At 39.5% G+C, this 14,301-nt stretch overlaps 1 protein-coding gene across 1 annotated transcript in view; it reads right to left on the bottom strand.

Annotated features, from left to right (window-relative positions):
- Positions 1–224: 224 nt before the first annotated feature.
- The window catches only part of Acyp2 (acylphosphatase 2), a 166,121-nt gene continuing 152,044 nt past the window's right edge, over positions 225–14,301 (bottom strand). The window contains exon 3 of the mRNA XM_037209318.1: positions 225–569. Within this exon, the coding sequence (XP_037065213.1) occupies positions 455–569 (115 nt within the window). The 3' untranslated portion in view covers positions 225–454. The remainder of the gene's footprint in view (positions 570–14,301) is intronic.

Raw genomic sequence — 14,301 nt, 5'->3', positions numbered from 1 at the left:
ACAGTGATCATCACACACAGTTATTTTAACCATTTTTAAGACTTCAGTGACAATACAAATTACTCAACTCTAATAGTAACTTATTATTCAGAGGACATTAAAATTCACCCTATTAGCCAACAGTACCTAAAGATAATTTTAGATAGCTAACTTTATTTCATGTCTATCCAAATAACATGTTTACTGTAATGTTTTCTGAAATTAATGACTCCATAAGACAATACTTCACTTGAATGATCATATCTGATACGTTACAACATTTTATTTTATAATATTTGGTTTCTTCTTGCTAAAAACATAGGTGGGTAAAAGTTTTTCAGTTTTAGACATTTTAGTAACATACAATTCTGAGATTTCCAGAACAGAAAGTTTCCATTTTTAATCCTATTATTACAAATTTAAGAATGTGTTTTATTTCCTGCAATGTAACTTTACAATTGTTATTTTTCTCCCATTAATATCGAATACTAAAATTAGAGTATTCCAGTTTAGAGATGGTTTTTTCATTAGAAAAGTCTGTCCGGTCAATGCGAGAACTAGGACTCCCAACCTTGCTTAGCCAGGCTTTCCTAAAAAGAGAAACAAACAGAAATGAACATGTATAGTAACACAGAGTTACTAAAAGACCCCATAAGAGGTAAGAAAGGGAATTCACACATTTGCAATGCAACTTTTGCATATAATGTCACAATGAAGGACATTATTCTATATAACAAAAATTAACTATGATAAACAAATTGCTTACATTGTATATGCTGTTCTAAGAATTCTACCAAGTACAATATACGGTTACACATGGACAAAGAAAAGGTAATAATTTAAGTAACTTACTTCATATTAAGATCATTCTTCCTACCCTAAAAGAAACACTTCAAGGTCATTATTACCTAGCTCTTTAAAGTTTCAAAATATTTTTACAAAGTGGTTAGTAGTAAAAGTAATTCGCCATTCTTTTTATTACAAAGTATATGGTAGACTTGTGTGTGTGTGTAGGTATATATACATGCTATATATAGGGAGAACATTACTGACAAAGAATAGACACAATTTCCTTAAAACACTAAATAAAACTAGATGACACATTTTCCTATTAAATATAGTTCTTACCATATACATTATTTCATTGCATGAAATAATCTAATTGTTCTGAAAACATTTTTCTGCGTATTTAGAACAGTGGTTATCCTAACTCATTAGCAATGCATATGATTTAATTTATGCATTTGAGACTTAACCAGATCACTCACTGTACAGTTCAGGCCTTTCTCATGTACCATGGAGACCTCAGACAACAGTGTTAAGGATTTTCCAGAGTCCTCTCCTATTATTTGGGATAACTGATTCAGTAGCTGTGATGATTAATATTGTGAACTTGGCAGAATCTAGAAGAGACAGCTTCTGGGCATGTCTGAGGTATTATCTACATCATGCTGAGGCAGGAAGCCCCACCCTGAGTGTGAGTGACATTATTCCATGGACTAGGACCCCAGAATACATAGAAAGGAGAAAGCTAGCTGAACTCAAGAATTCATTCTCTGCTTCTTGACTGTTGATGTAGAGTCACCTGCTGTTTCAAGTTCTGCCAGCAAATCTTCTCCACCATGACAGACTGTACCCTCAACTCTGAGCCAAAATGAACCCTATTTAAAGTTGATTTTGTCATAGCAATGAGAAAAGTGATGAATGTAGTGATTCTGTATAGTGATGTGTGTGTGTGTGTGTGTGTGTGTGTGTGTGTGTGTGTGTGTGTACATGTGGGCATGTATGGAGGCTAGAGAACAACTCAGTATTGTTCCTCAGGTGCTATATACTTTTTTTTTTTTTTTGAGACAAAGTCTGTAAGAGGCCTGGAACTTGCCAGATAGACTGGGCTGGCCAGTGAGCCCCAGTCTGCCTCTCCAGCACTGGGGTTACTAGCATGAACACCATGATCAGCATTTTTCTCACATGGGTTCTAGGAATAAAACTCAAGTCCTCATGCCCGCAGGCGAGCACTCTGCCAGCTGACACCCATCCCCCACAACAATGAGGCTGCTGTGTACAAGTGATGGCGTGAGCCCAGCTGTTACAGAGAAACAGCTTCTCACATCACTGAAATTACTCCTTGCTGTGAAACACACCTGTATTGTACTGTGCAGCGTAATCTCATACTGAATTAAAGCTCGGATTAAAAAATTATTTTCTGGGCAAAAATGACTCTTAACCAGGGAAAAGGATTCTAATGACTCAAATTGCCATTATGCTTTGAGCTCCCCCCACTCGGCTCTCCTTGTGACTTTTGCTGGATGAGGTTAATTTTGCTACCCCACATGGGCTAAGTCATCAATAGTTACAGACTTCTTTTCTTTTACTCATTTAATTAAAATCTTAAAAGTGAAAATTTCACATTCTTAGTTACTTTCCTCTTGCTGTTATTAAACACAATGGTCAAGGTAACTTATAAAAAAGCATTTTAATTTGGACTCACTGCTCTAGAGGAGTGGAGTCCATGATTATCATGATGGGAAGCATCGCAGCAGGCAGATGGTATGGTGCTGGAGCAGCAGTGAGAGCTCACATCTGATCCACAAGCATGAGGTAGAGAGAGCTGACTGGGAATGATTGAACTTTTGAAACCTTGAAGGCCCCCTCCAACAGGACTACATCTAATCCTTTCCAAACAGTTCCACCAACTAGGGGTCAAAAATTCAAGTATATGAGCATATGGGGCCATTCTCATTCAAACCACCCACACTTATTCAATTTTTGTGACAAACAGTTGATGACTTCAATTTTACTCATCAAATCTTTAAATTTTCTTGAAAACAAAGGCCAAAATTGTAGCCAAACATAACATTTAATGAGCACTGACTGTCGACTAAGTTCTTTATATACACTTTTTCTTTATTCTACATGTGAGCCCTGGAGCTCACAATCGACTACTTCCAAGGAGATAGAAAGCAAGAGAACTCAGTAAGCTGCTCCATGTGGTCGTAGCAGAGGAGAAATGGCCAGGTTCTGAATGCATCTAAAGGACCGTAAGTATATTTGCTCACAGAGTGCACACAAGTGTGAGAAAAGGGGAGGTGTGAGGATGACAGCCAGTATTTGGTCTGAGTAACTAGCTGGATGGAGTTGTTACTTACTGACAAGGAGAGGTAGGGACAGAGGCAGGTTCTGGGGAAAGATGAGAATTTCAGTTTTGGGATATCAAGCTTAAGATGCTGTTAGCCATTCAGGTGAGATATTGACTTGGGGTGGCATTTACAAGTCTGGCAAGAGGAAACAAAATTCAGAGTCTTTTAGCAAACAGACCAGTATTGAACACTGTAAGACTGGTTGGCACCATCATGAAAATGAAGATAGATAGAAAGAATGGGGGTTCTGTGACTACATTTTGAGGTACACTAATGTGAAGAGCTCAAAAAGGTGAGGAAGAATCAGAAGAACCATCCATTGAACTCTGCAGAAAACTAGGAGAGTGTGGTATCCTGAAAGCCCATACAGTCTACAGGGAATAAAAGGATGTCCACAAACCTGCTGGTGGTCAGGGGAAGAGAGAACTTAGGAATGATCATTGCACTTTAGCAATGGTGATGACCATAAGAGAAGCTTTGTGGGATGAAAACCATATTTGAGTAGGTTCAAGATAGAATAAGAGCAGAAAGATTAGAATGCACAAATCCAAGACAAGGACAGGTGGGCAGGGAAATGCAGGAAATCTATCTGTGCTGATAACAGTGTGTTGAGGTAGCTGCCTTACACTAGCTCCTCACCATCCATCAATACCTTCCTGATTGCTAGTCAGATGGCCAGATAAGGAAGGTTTAAAGGCCTTGTTGTTTCAATTGTGGTGAGGATGGCCACATTGTGTCATGGTTCCATACATGCCACTACTGTCACTAAGAACCTCCTTGCCTGAGCTGGCTGTTAAGGAATATCCTGACCACTGGTCACAAGCCGTGAAACCTCACTCTCCCTGTGTGGCTCTTGCAGCTGGCGTTTAACATGTAGTTAGGTTCGGAGACTGTTGATCTAAGAGTTCTAGGGAAAAACACAATTGTCATGAAATTTCACATAAATGTATGCTAATTAAAAGGACGCTTACCCTATCCCATACATTCCACATCTACATACATATCCACATATGTATATATGTATGCATATATGCATACCCTTACATTGAAAGAAACCCACATCGTCAAATGGCATAGGTGATCAATTCACCAAGAAGGCATTTTGTGCATGGCATATTCTAGGTGCTTGAATGCATACATAGATACTTAAAATGAAATTTGTTATGGTGATATTTTATTTGTACTAAAACGTGATTTGTATGTTAATAAATAAAGTTGCCCGGGGGTCAGAGCTAATAGCAAGCCATAGCAGAAGCTGGGCGGTGGTGGTGCACACCTTTAATCCCAGCTCTTGGGAGGCAGAACTAAGCAGATCTCTGTGTGTTCAAGGATACAGTCAGCATGGAGACACACGCCTTTCTCAATACCAACCATAGAAGACCTGGAGGTCTGTAAAGACAGGCAGCGACTAGGAGGTCATGTGGTTGGGTTTACAACCAATGAGAAGACAGAACAGAAACTCTATAAAAAAGACAGACACAGGAAGTAGGTCTCTTTCGGAGAGGTAGGACAACAGCGACAGTGAAGGGTAAGGTTTTTAGCTCTTAGCTATTGCTCTGACCTCTTGGCTTTCATCTCTGTATTGGCTCTGTGTTTCTTATTTAATAAGATGGTTGGTTACATCTACATCTCTCTGGCTCCTGGAGCCTGCTATAGTCTCAGTTCAGGAACTGGGAAAAAACTGAGTCCTTTACAAAGGTTATACAGGGCCCAAAAGAATCTTTCACAGATTTCTTACCAAGATTGAATTCAGCAGTACAGAGAATGGTCCCAAATTCAGAAGCTAGTCAGATAATAATCGAATCTTTGGCCTTTTAGAACATGAATTCAGCATGCAAAGAATAATCAGGCCATTAAAGGCAAGATCTGCACCCTTGGAAGATTGGATTAGAGACACAGTTAATGTTGAGGCTCATGACCATGATAATATGTGGGTAGGAGAAGCAACTTCAAAAGGTTTGAGGAATGTTAGATATTTTGGATGTGAAAAGCAAGGACATTTGAAAAGGGACTGTAAACAGATCATTCATAGAAACAATGTTTCTTCAAGAAACAATGGCAACAGAATGTCCCTTCCTTCTGGAGTATGCAGAAGGTGTGGTAAGGGAAAACACTGGACCAAGGAATGTAGATCAACAAGGGGCAGGCAAAGTAATCCTTTGCCTCGGTCTGGGGAAACTCTCAGAGGGGTCTTAGGCAGGTCCCCACAGCAAATCCAGTTCAAATCTTTCCTGCAGCTTTAGAGGAAACCCCTACTCAGAACAATTAAATAACCAAATGCCTATTGGAATAAATCATGCTGGTCAGGATGATGAAACAGAGAGAATAGAAAATTCAGGCTGCTTGCATGCACTTCCTGTTTTTATTTTTTATTAGGTAATATTATTTCCTTCTTGGGTCTCTGAGGGAGTTGAAAATTAGTTAGTTATAGTTGAAGATTAGTTAGTTATAGTTGAAAGGTAGTTAGTTATAGTTGAAGATTAGTTATAGTTGAAGATTAGTTAGGATAGAAAGTGAATTAGGTACATTTTGGACTTACCAAAATAGGATAGATAATGGAATTATTTTCTCGGAATTTGTCAAATACAAATGGACTAGACATTGTTTAGGTGTTTATTACTTGTATATATGGTATATAGTTATTGTACTTTTGTATATAGTTTTTCTTACATTAGTTACAACTTTTTTCTTTTAATTAAAATAGAAAAGGGGAAATATGGTGATGTTTTATTTGTACTAAAACATGATTTGTATGTTAATTAATAAAGTTGCCTGGGGGTCAGAGCTAATAGCAAGCCATAGCAGAAGCTGGGCGGTGGTGGTGTACACCTTTAATTCCAGCTCTTGGGAGGCAGAGCTAAGCAGATTTCTGTGTGTTCAAGGATACAGACAGCATGGAGACACACGCCTTTAATCTCAATACCAACCATTGAAGACCTGGAGGTCTGTACAGACAGGCAGTGACTAGGAGGTCGTGGGGTTGGGTTTATAACCAATGAGAAGGCACAATAGAAACACTATAAAAAGACAGACACAGGAAGTAGGTCTCTTTCGGAGAGGTAGGACAACAGCGACAGTGAAGGGTAAGGTTTTTAGCTCTTAGCTATTGCTCTGACCTCTTGGCTTTCATCTCTGTATTGGCTCTGTGTTTCTTATTTAATAAGACATTTGGTTACATCTACAATTTGTTCTCTTGGGGACTTATGTCAAACAGGGTAGTGTGAAGAATAAAGATGGCTATATGGTAGAATGTAACATGCAAAGTGCTGTCCACAAAGGAGGAGACACACCAAAGGCATGTACACTAAGAATGCACTTGGGTAGATCACTGTGAGAGTGATAACATTTCAACTACGTTCTTAAGAAAATGTTAGCAAATATGCAAATCTTAGAAAAGTACGACTGAAACAAAGAGCTGCTGGTAATGTTTATATAAAATTGTGCAGCTTTTGAATGACCAAAAGAAAGACTTAAACAAACAAGTAGCAAAATGGAAAACTTATTTGGAATATACAGACTACTTTAAACCAATATATAAGATGTTAGTGCAATAGAAAAATGGGCAAAATATACGAGTACATAAATATAAATAATGCCAATAAATATCTGAAAATGTTCACAGTTTTATGTTAAAAATTCAAAGAATGCGATAGCATTTATTTTGTGTGTGTGTGTGTGTGTGTGTGTGTGTGTGTGTGTGAGAGAGAGAGAGAGAGAGAGAGAGAGAGAGAGAGAGAGAGAGAGAGAGAGCATGTGTGGAGATTAGAGGAAAATGTGAATGAGTTGGTTCTCTCTACAATATTGGCACTAGGGATTGAACACATATCATTAACCTTGATAGCAGGTACCTTTACCTGCCAGGCCATCTCTCCAGTCCTTATAACACTTTCAATAATTTAAATTTTGTTTTATAGAATTTCATCCATGAGAACTCAATGTGCATCATTTTTACCACTTCCCTTCCAATCTCTCCCATGTTCCCATCCCTCCCCCTCAAATTCATGAACTCTCTTATTTATAAATTTTGTAAATTAAAAAAATCAAGTTTTATAAATTATAATTTATAAATAGAACTGGTAAATCCATTTAGTATTGCTTATATGTATATGTGTTTAAGGTAGACCACTTGGGATTGAATGACATTTCACAGGCTTGTCCTTGGAGAAGATGGATTTTCTCAGTCTCAACTGCCATTAATTGCCTATTGCTCTTTATTTGGGGTGGGGCCTTGAGAGATTTCCCCATCCATGTTAACATGTCACCTAGTGTTGATGATGTAGGCCTTGTTTAGGTGGACATATTGTTGAGGTTTTATAGCTACAGCTCCCTGTTATACACAGAAGACACTGTCTCACAGCATTCATTGTCCTCCAGCCTTACAATCTTTCTACCTCTTCTTCTGAGATGTTCCCTGGGCCTGAGGTGTATGGGTTGCATTGTGGATGTATCCCCTGGGAATGGGTACCCCAGCCCAACTGTCCTCTGTGTTTTGAACACTTGTGTGGATCTCTATAAGAGTTTCTATCTGCTGCAAAAAGAAGCTTCTTTGATGAGGGGTGAGAGCTCCATTTATCTGTGGGTGTACATATTTAGAACACAGTAGTTAGGAATTGTACTGGTGTCAGAACTATCAGTAGTAGGTTCTAAAACAAATTCTTCCCAAAATTTACTTAAATGTAAACTTAAATATAAATATCTTATAGTGGCAGTTAAGGTATAGGCAAAGAGACTTTTTTTTTTTCATGAGATTACAGGGCTTATTTTTAGAGCAGTTTGGTTCTACCTAACAGATGATGAAATGTCCACATTACCCAGGCATACTATATTGGGAGGATATCCTAGGATACAGATCTGAGACAGAGAATAGCGTGTTAATCAAAGCTCTGGTTTAACATCTCCTGGGAGGTAAGAAAACAAGACAGAACTGGATGGCAGTGATGCTGAGCAGCTTATCCGACATGAAGCTCTTGAAGCTGGTAGGACCCTTCAGCATTGTCCAGTACAAGGTGAAGGGGTTGTGTCTTTGTGTCTTTACCTCCTATATTAACCAGACGAATGATGCTGTGCAGAGAAGGGGTGTGGCCTTCACTCAAGAGCAGGAGGGTGATGACAGTGGCCAGTCTTCTAGCAGCACTTCCAGCACCCGGAGGGAAATATAAGTGGCACTTTGCAGCCTCTGTTCATGCCCTCAGCTCAGGGGGATGATTGAGCGGGAAGGACAAAGGGATAGTAACTGGTGGGACAAGGCCCAGGGGAAGTTGGATAAAACAGGATGGGCACATTCATTAGGTTTAATTTCTGTTTTATGCTTATTTATTTGTCCACATGTATATGTGCCATGGCACTGTGCTAGTAGAACTCAGAGCACAGCCCCTGGGAGTCAGTTCTTTCCTCTTACTCCCATCCCCAGGCATGGCAGCAAGCACCTGTGCCCACTAAACCATCTTGCCAGTCCACTTTTTAGAAAATAAGGAAGACACATCTTTTCTTTCCAGAAGGGAACACAATACATTATTTAAAAATTGAAGAGCAATTTGGATGTAAAGAGACATTTGCATGAAATAGTCTCCATATTCACAGCAATGTAGGAATTAAGATAATTTATTGTGCATTGACAGATACACAGTGAACAATGGGAGGCCTTAAGTTTACACTGCTTCCTTGGATGCTGGCCCTACTAAGCTGGTCAATGCCAGTGAAGTCAGGGGTCAGTGTCTGGGCCAGAGGTTTCTCAACAGCAACAACTCATCTGAGGGGAGATTTAAAATTTTTAACAGATAGTTTTGTATGAGACTCCCACCTCCTCCAACCTAAAGTGGACTTGTCTACTGGCTTGTCTCTAAGTTCTGCTTCTTTCTGTGTTGAATAGGATGATCCAAATAAACTGCTTCCATGGTGAGTCTGCTCTCGGTCTTCGAACACCTTTTCTCTTCGATCTATTATATTCTACAGGAAAAACACACCCGGTATTCCTGCCCACAGGGCATAACCTGGCCATGCTGTCCTGGGAGTCTGTGAAGGTTAAAGCCTTGTGCTGGCTGGTTTTACGTCAACTTGACACAAGTTAGAGTGATTTGGGAAGAAAGAACCTCAGTAAAGAAAACACCCACTCCCGTGTCCCCCCCCCCCCCCCCCCCCCTGCCAAGATTGGCCTGCAGGCTAGGCTACTGTGCATTTTCCTGATTTCTTGATTGGTCACTGATGTGAGAGTGCCCAGCTCACTGTGGGTAGGGTCACTACTGGGCAAGTGGTCCTGGGTTGTATAAAGAAGCAGGCTGAGCAAGCTAGTAAGTGGCATTCCTCCATGGCCTCCCATCAGTTCTGCCTCCAGGTTTCCGCCCTGATCTCCCTGGATGGTGAACTACAAGTTGTAAGATGAAATAAAACCCTTTCCTCCCCAGTATCACAGCAACAGAAACCCTGACCAACACAGACTTGGTGCACATTAGATCTTAAGTATCCCCCAGAGGTCCATACAGTAAAGACTTCCCCTGAAGTTGGTGATATCAGGATACAGCAGAGCCTTTGAGAAGGAGCTTACTGGGAGATCTGTAGGTTGTTGGGGGATATCTTGGAAGGGCTTGTGGGACTCTCATCTTTTCCTTGATCACAGGCCACAAATAATGGTGCAAATCAGTCATGGACTGAACCTCCAAACTGTGAGCCAAATAAACCTTTACCCTTTATAAGGTGATCATTTCTGATGCTTTGCTATAGTAATGGAAAGCTGAGTAATGCAAGATGTCCACATTCAATGATTCACTTCCACTGAATTTCTTTTTTGGTCCTATATTATCCTCCACTGTGTCCATGGGACCATCTCTAGGGCATAAAGTTTTGACTTCCTCTGGGATCCCCAGCAGCTTGCTAGTAAAGTCTGTAGGATAAGTGCTTACTATTCAAATTTGGAATAAGTCTTATTTTTAGCCCTGCCTTCATGCCTGTGTCCCACTGTCTGAGTCTTGTTGGATTCCCACTGTATTAACTCTGTTACACAGCTTTGCAGCTCAAGTCTACCTCATATTCGCCCCAGTTTTCATGGTTGCTGTAACTTTCTATCCCATTCTTGGACCTTAGAGGTGTTTCAAGAAAATCCTTTTTTTTTCTAGGAAGTGGAGTTTATGTAGGAGTAAAAGTAAATGCCTGTGTTCAAAATGTAATACCTTTAAAATATGGTTTTATCCTTTATATTTATAACTTCAGGGCCAGTAAGATGGCTAAGTAGATAAAGGCACTTCTTTGTCAAGCCAGACAACCTAAGTTCAATACTTGAATCCACACATTTGTAAAGGGAGAAAATGACGCCTAAAAATTGTCCTCTAACCACCACATGTGTGCAGTCACGTGTGTCTCACAGCACTCTGAGACTTCCCTGCCTCCCTCTCCTTTACACAATAAAGAATTTTTTTTTTAAAAGAACGTCTTTAGCCTTTGTGGAGTTATATAAAATATCTCCTGATTTTTAATAGTTAGACATTTTCTCCAGTACTTCTTACTGAATAGCTTGGTTTTCCCCACATGCTTCAAACAGTGTCTCCAGCACATTCTACACTGGCACCTGCACCTAATGTTCTCCTAGACATTCTGCTTGGCTGCACTGGAATCTCTCTGCTCTCTAAGCTAGTACCAACATTATAGCTTTACAGCACATTTTAATTCAGTCGTCTCCCTACTTCCTTCAATGACTTTACTTTTGAATGTTGTCTTATATAGTTTTCTAGCTCTTAGCAGAATTTTAACCATTTCCGTCACATTCTCTGTTCAATATTACACCTGTTGAGAGAAAACTCACATTCTGTATTAGCTACTTGTGACAAAACATTTGATCGAAACAATTTAAAAGAGGGAAGGATTATTTTGGGTCCTGATCGCAGAGGTTTCAGGCCAGGGTTTCTTGGTCTCATACACTTGGGTAGATGATCTTGGTGTCAGAAGCATGTGACTTGGGAGCTTCTTCACCACATTATGGACAAAAAGCAGACAGGATGACAGAAAGGAGCCAAGGACAAGGTGCCCCTGAAGAAGAATCCACCGCGAGGATCTACTTCCTCTGGATAGGCTGTAAGTTACTACTAAAGTTTTCAGAATTTCCCAACATAGGGCCACCAGCTGGAGATCTGGACTTTAAAACATGATGCTGGGGGGCTAAAGGGCATTTCCTATTGAAACTCAGTGAGCTTAACAATCTTATCAAGAGAAAAATGTTCACTACTTTTTTTTTCAAATCTTTAAGTGCCTCCACTCAAGTTTGCAGTTTGCTTAGCTTGGGTCCTCTGTACCTCTCAATAAATTTCTACTTAGTTAAGCTTCTACATTTCTTGCTATTTTGAGCAATACTTGAATCTTGTAGGTGGAAATTTTAGTGAGCTCTTAAGCTGTAGTTGGTGTCTTGCTGATCTTTGCTGGGGGTGTAATGTTTCTTACTTCTTTTCATTGGTTTCCTATGATTTACTTAGAGACTATCTCATGTGATTTTTTTTTCTGATTTGTCAGTTTTTTTCACACTGACTGAATAATTTCAAGTTCTCTGTATTTTGGGCTCCTTAGCCACATTTCTCCAATTATTGCATTCTAAAGAACTGCTGCCATAACTATGCAGAGAAAAAAAGGGGCATGGGCAGCATGCACAGCTGAGTGGACATCACAGCCAGCACACATTGCTCTGGTGCCTTCCTATCTTATCCATTTATCCATTAGTGCAGTAGACTCTATAAATGGTGAATGGATCATTGGATGGATAGATGAATTCTATGCACCTGAGAGAGACTGAAGTCAAATACTTCTGTTATAAATATGAATGTATTCACACATACATGTGTTTCAGGTATTTCTATTCAAGAAACACTATCCTTTGAAAGGATCTTTAGAAAGTTCAAAAATCCAATATTGAAAAAGATTTGGAAAAAACCTATTGACAGAAGTCATATTACTTGGTAGTCACATGTCTCCTTTCACTGCGATATATTTTAAATGTTTTTTGTTTGTTTGTTTTTCGAGACAGAGTTTCTCTGTGTAGCTTTGGAGCCTGCCCTGAAACTCACTCTGAAAACCATGATGGCCGTGAACTCACAGAGATCCGCCTGCCTTTGCCTCCCAAGTGCTGGGATTAAAGGCGCGTGCCACCACCACCACCACCGCCACCGCCACCGCCACCGCCACCACCACCTGGTTTAAATGTGTTTTTAAATGTCTTATGTAGAGTTTTAAAAAATGAAACTAATTTTTGTGAGGCTTTTTATTTTTTTTTACCAAAATCATGTTGGCTTTAACAATGACACAGTAGCAACTGACAAAGGGGTTTCATTATGAATGTATTTCTTATATATTTGATGGGAATTATACATGTTGTGAAAAGAATTTTTTATGGAAGGAAAAATCACAATGATCTTACATGAATAATTTCTAAGCACCTTCTTTGCATTATGAATAAATAAAACACAGTGCTGGTGCATATCAAATGGCCAAGGAAAGATCTCTTGTCTAATAAATTAGCAGTGCTATGTTTTTATTATCACTATTATTTTAGTGTGTGTGTGTGTGTGTGTGTGTGTGTGTGTGTGTGTGTGTGTTACCACTCAGGCAGTCATTGACCATCAGGCCCGTTGGAGTTCCACAACATTCTCTATAATTCTTTGTGGCAGATGGTACATATTTAGCCATCAGATACAGTAAGTGTTATACATTCATGGCCTTGGCAACAGTAAAGCAGCCAGATGTGGCCTTTGAAAATGTGCTTAGGCTACTGATCTTCCAGAGTCAGTATGGAAAGGCCCTGCCTCCACAGTGTGTCATAGCAGTGACATTTGTAAATTGCTATATATGTGTAATTGCTTATGTGTTCTTGATATGCCTCCCTGACACTAGCATGCAAGTTCTAAGACAGACTCAGTCTTATTATTAAATAATAATGTCAGTACTAGATAATAACATATTGAAAGAATGAGTCTTTGTCACCTGTGTGCTTTCTTCAGGTCTATAGCTTCCACGCCTTCGAGGGTATTCTAGGTCCTATACCATCAACATGCAGAAAGAAACGCTGAGTATGGACTCAACTTTGATTTTATAGCACATTAAACAAAAACCTTATTTTTGAAATAATCTTTGAAAGCAAAAAAAAAAAAGGTTTGCCCAATTAATGGCTACAGTCATCTTCTCAAAGGGTTTGGGATCTGACTAATGACTTACACCTAAGCCTGGGAAGCAAGATGATTCATTGCAATTGGTTCATTTATTTTTAACAGCTCCTCCAATTTTCTTATGTTTCTTATAACTGAGTTTATACAGGATAGAAATAAACACAGGACTGGCTTTGCTTGGTGTCCAGAGTAATTCTTACAGCGTGGCAGGGGGATCAAGTTCATCCTGCACGCCCAGTCATGGACATGCCGCCATCTCCTGCGAATAGTGCATGACTGTTAATGTGGACATATCAGTCCTAGGACATTTTCCTTAGTATCTCAACAGACATACAAACACCCACTCATGTATCTGTTGTATTAATTCAGGATTTTCAAGCCTTTGACAGAAAAGATCTCTTTTTCCAACATTTTAAATGAAAGCTTCATGTTCTTTGGCACAGTGCTTTTCTCTGACACAAGAGAATGGCGTGTGTGTGTGTGTGTGTGTGTGTGTGTGTGTGTGTGTGTGAGCACTGCCCTCAAGCATTTCAGGAGCATTCCAAGGGCTATGAGAAACTCAGTGTGAAAACTGCCCCATTAACTTATCATTCAGCAAAGCCATAGAGTAGACTGTAAAGAGAATTCATCATCTCTGGAAACAGAAACCAGCAGCACTGTCTCCTCTCTAACTCAAGTCAGTATTACCTGTAGAAAGTGGGCAAGTGAGCTCTTAGGATGATAGAAAAAATGCCATCTAAGTAATATCCTTGACTGAAACAAAGAAGTGAAATTAAAGCACTAGAAAGCCAACACTATCAATAATTCATAGCAGTTCTATTTCCTGGGACTAAAGTGAGGTGGAAGTATCCTTTCAGATATCTCTGCAGCACTGGTATAAAACTCGATTGAAGTGAGGAAGCAGACAGTAGAAAAAGATAGTGTATGAATTAAGCTAATGTAGTACTTGCCAATCTCAAGCTTTTAAGCCAGCATTAATAATGGAAAGACAGTGTATAACATTTTTGTTATTCTCTTTTTCTCAAACTGCTTTCTTTATTCAGGTATAT

Source organism: Peromyscus leucopus, chromosome 10, assembly GCF_004664715.2.
Source record: "Peromyscus leucopus breed LL Stock chromosome 10, UCI_PerLeu_2.1, whole genome shotgun sequence".
Taxonomy (NCBI): Eukaryota; Metazoa; Chordata; class Mammalia; order Rodentia; family Cricetidae; genus Peromyscus; species Peromyscus leucopus.
The sequence above is the reverse complement of the archived record's forward strand: the minus strand, read 5'-3'. Positions and strand labels throughout refer to the sequence as shown.